The sequence below is a fragment of the Cebus imitator genome, unplaced genomic scaffold (genome assembly GCF_001604975.1).
Source record: "Cebus imitator isolate Cc_AM_T3 unplaced genomic scaffold, Cebus_imitator-1.0 Scaffold175, whole genome shotgun sequence".
NCBI lineage: Eukaryota > Metazoa > Chordata > Mammalia > Primates > Cebidae > Cebus > Cebus imitator.
In genome coordinates this window covers 4,195,563-4,197,333 of record NW_016107490.1, presented here as the reverse complement: position 1 = coordinate 4,197,333, position 1,771 = coordinate 4,195,563, and the positions used below count along the sequence as shown (strand labels likewise).

The window sequence follows — 1,771 nt, the reverse complement described above, 5'->3', positions numbered from 1 at the left end:
ATAATCGCTGTTAGCAATTGGTTGTATTATATTTTCAGATATTTTCTAAGAGTGATGTAATGAATGAATTAAGTATCTAATTGGAACATTATATTATAGCTTAACCTCTTCAACTTTGTAGTTTAGAGTTTGGTAACATAATAATGGATTTATGGTATTTCAGTGATCAGTTTATTGCTCAATTAAGTTATGTAAAAATATTGGTATTGTGCTCGCTTTGGCAGCACATAAACTAAAATTAGAACGATACAGAGAAGATTAGCATGGCCCCTGGGCAAGGATGACACACATTCGTGAAGTGTTCCATATCTTTTTTAATTAAAAAATAATAAAAATAAAAATATTGGTATTGTCACCAGTCTTACAGAGTACATTCTTAGACATAAAAGATTATGCAATTGTCCAAACAGTCACTTTCTTTAAATATTTTAATGTTTCAAGGTGCGATTTGGGTAAGAAAAATGTATTATAATGTATAATTACCAGGTTATTAGCTATGTTTATTTTTAAGGCTTTAATGCCTACTGAATTCATAACCCTAGATAATTGTTTATCTTCTCAACAATGGAATATAAAAGCCAGTTTTCCCACTTTCTTATTACCCTTAGATATAATAACCGATTTCCAAAATCCTAAGCAATCACAAGTTTTAGGTCCTGTGTAATTACACAGAAAGTATAACATTACCAAAAGTCACATCACAGATTCTAGGAAAGTTGTTAAGGAGCCTTGTTATTTTAGATGTCTAAGAACACATCAAAAGAAAGCACAATTTGCTCCTAAAGCATTTCATGTGTATTGGGTAGGTAATCAAATTTTCTCTCAGTATATCTGTCATATACAATATGTGCATTTAATTGGCCTGTTTTTGACATCTACTTCTATGTTTAATTGTTAAGTAGTTTTTCCTTTTAATTGTGAATTTTAAGTACAGTGTTTGTCAGGCCAGTTAATTTTATGGTTCCCTCCCCTCTTTTAAATAGTTCCTGAATGTTCCAATGTTTCGAAATGTCTCTCTAAAGTGCCTCACTGAGATTGCTGGTGTGAGTGTAAGCCAATATGAAGAACAATTTGTAACGCTATTTACTCTGACAATGATGCAACTAAAGCAGGTAATGTAATACTGTCTTGAAAATTGAACAATTTTAGTGCCTTAGAAAATACTGAATTTCAAATGAGCTGTTTTAGAACAACGTGTCATAGATTAGCCATAATGTTATTTTATATTTACTACATAAAATTTATAGTGAGCTACAAATTTTTACCATATCTCCAAAAATTTCTTAAAATTCAAGATTGGGGTGTGTTGTAATTTATTTCTGCATAGTTGAGGAGCTTGGTCCTTTGGGAGGAATCTGATCAGACAATGGGAAACCTGGGATCTGTTCCTAACATTGTGTCTGGAGGAATTCTTTTCAGCCATAGTTTGATTGTTTATCTATCTATTAAATGATCTAGAAGGTTATTCGTAATACTGTGTTCATGGCCAGGAGTGGTGGTTGACACCTATAATCCCAGAACTTTGGGAGCCCAGGATGGGAGGACTGGTTGATGCCAGGAGTTCAAGACCAGCCTGGACACCATAACCAGATCATCTCTATAAAAGATTTAAAGTAGCCAGCTGTGGTGTTGCACATCTGTAATTCCAGCTACTCCGGAGGCTGACGCAATAGGATCTCCTGAGCCCATGAGTTCAAAGTTAAAAAGAGCCGTGGTCATACTACTGCACTTTAGCCTGGATGACAGGGCAAGTTCCTGTCTCTTTAAAAAA

General features: G+C 34.0%; 1 protein-coding gene and 1 non-coding gene across 2 annotated transcripts in view; both read left to right on the top strand.

The window, feature by feature from the left end:
- The window catches only part of XPO1 (exportin 1), a 61,624-nt gene that overhangs the window by 42,198 nt on the left and 17,655 nt on the right, over positions 1-1,771 (top strand). The window contains exon 10 of the mRNA XM_037744444.1: positions 984-1,118. Coding sequence (XP_037600372.1) covers positions 984-1,118 — 135 coding nt within the window. The remainder of the gene's footprint in view (positions 1-983; positions 1,119-1,771) is intronic.
- Positions 209-313, top strand: LOC119473675. Its single transcript, XR_005202883.1, has one exon. It is a non-coding gene; the product is annotated as a U6 spliceosomal RNA (small nuclear RNA).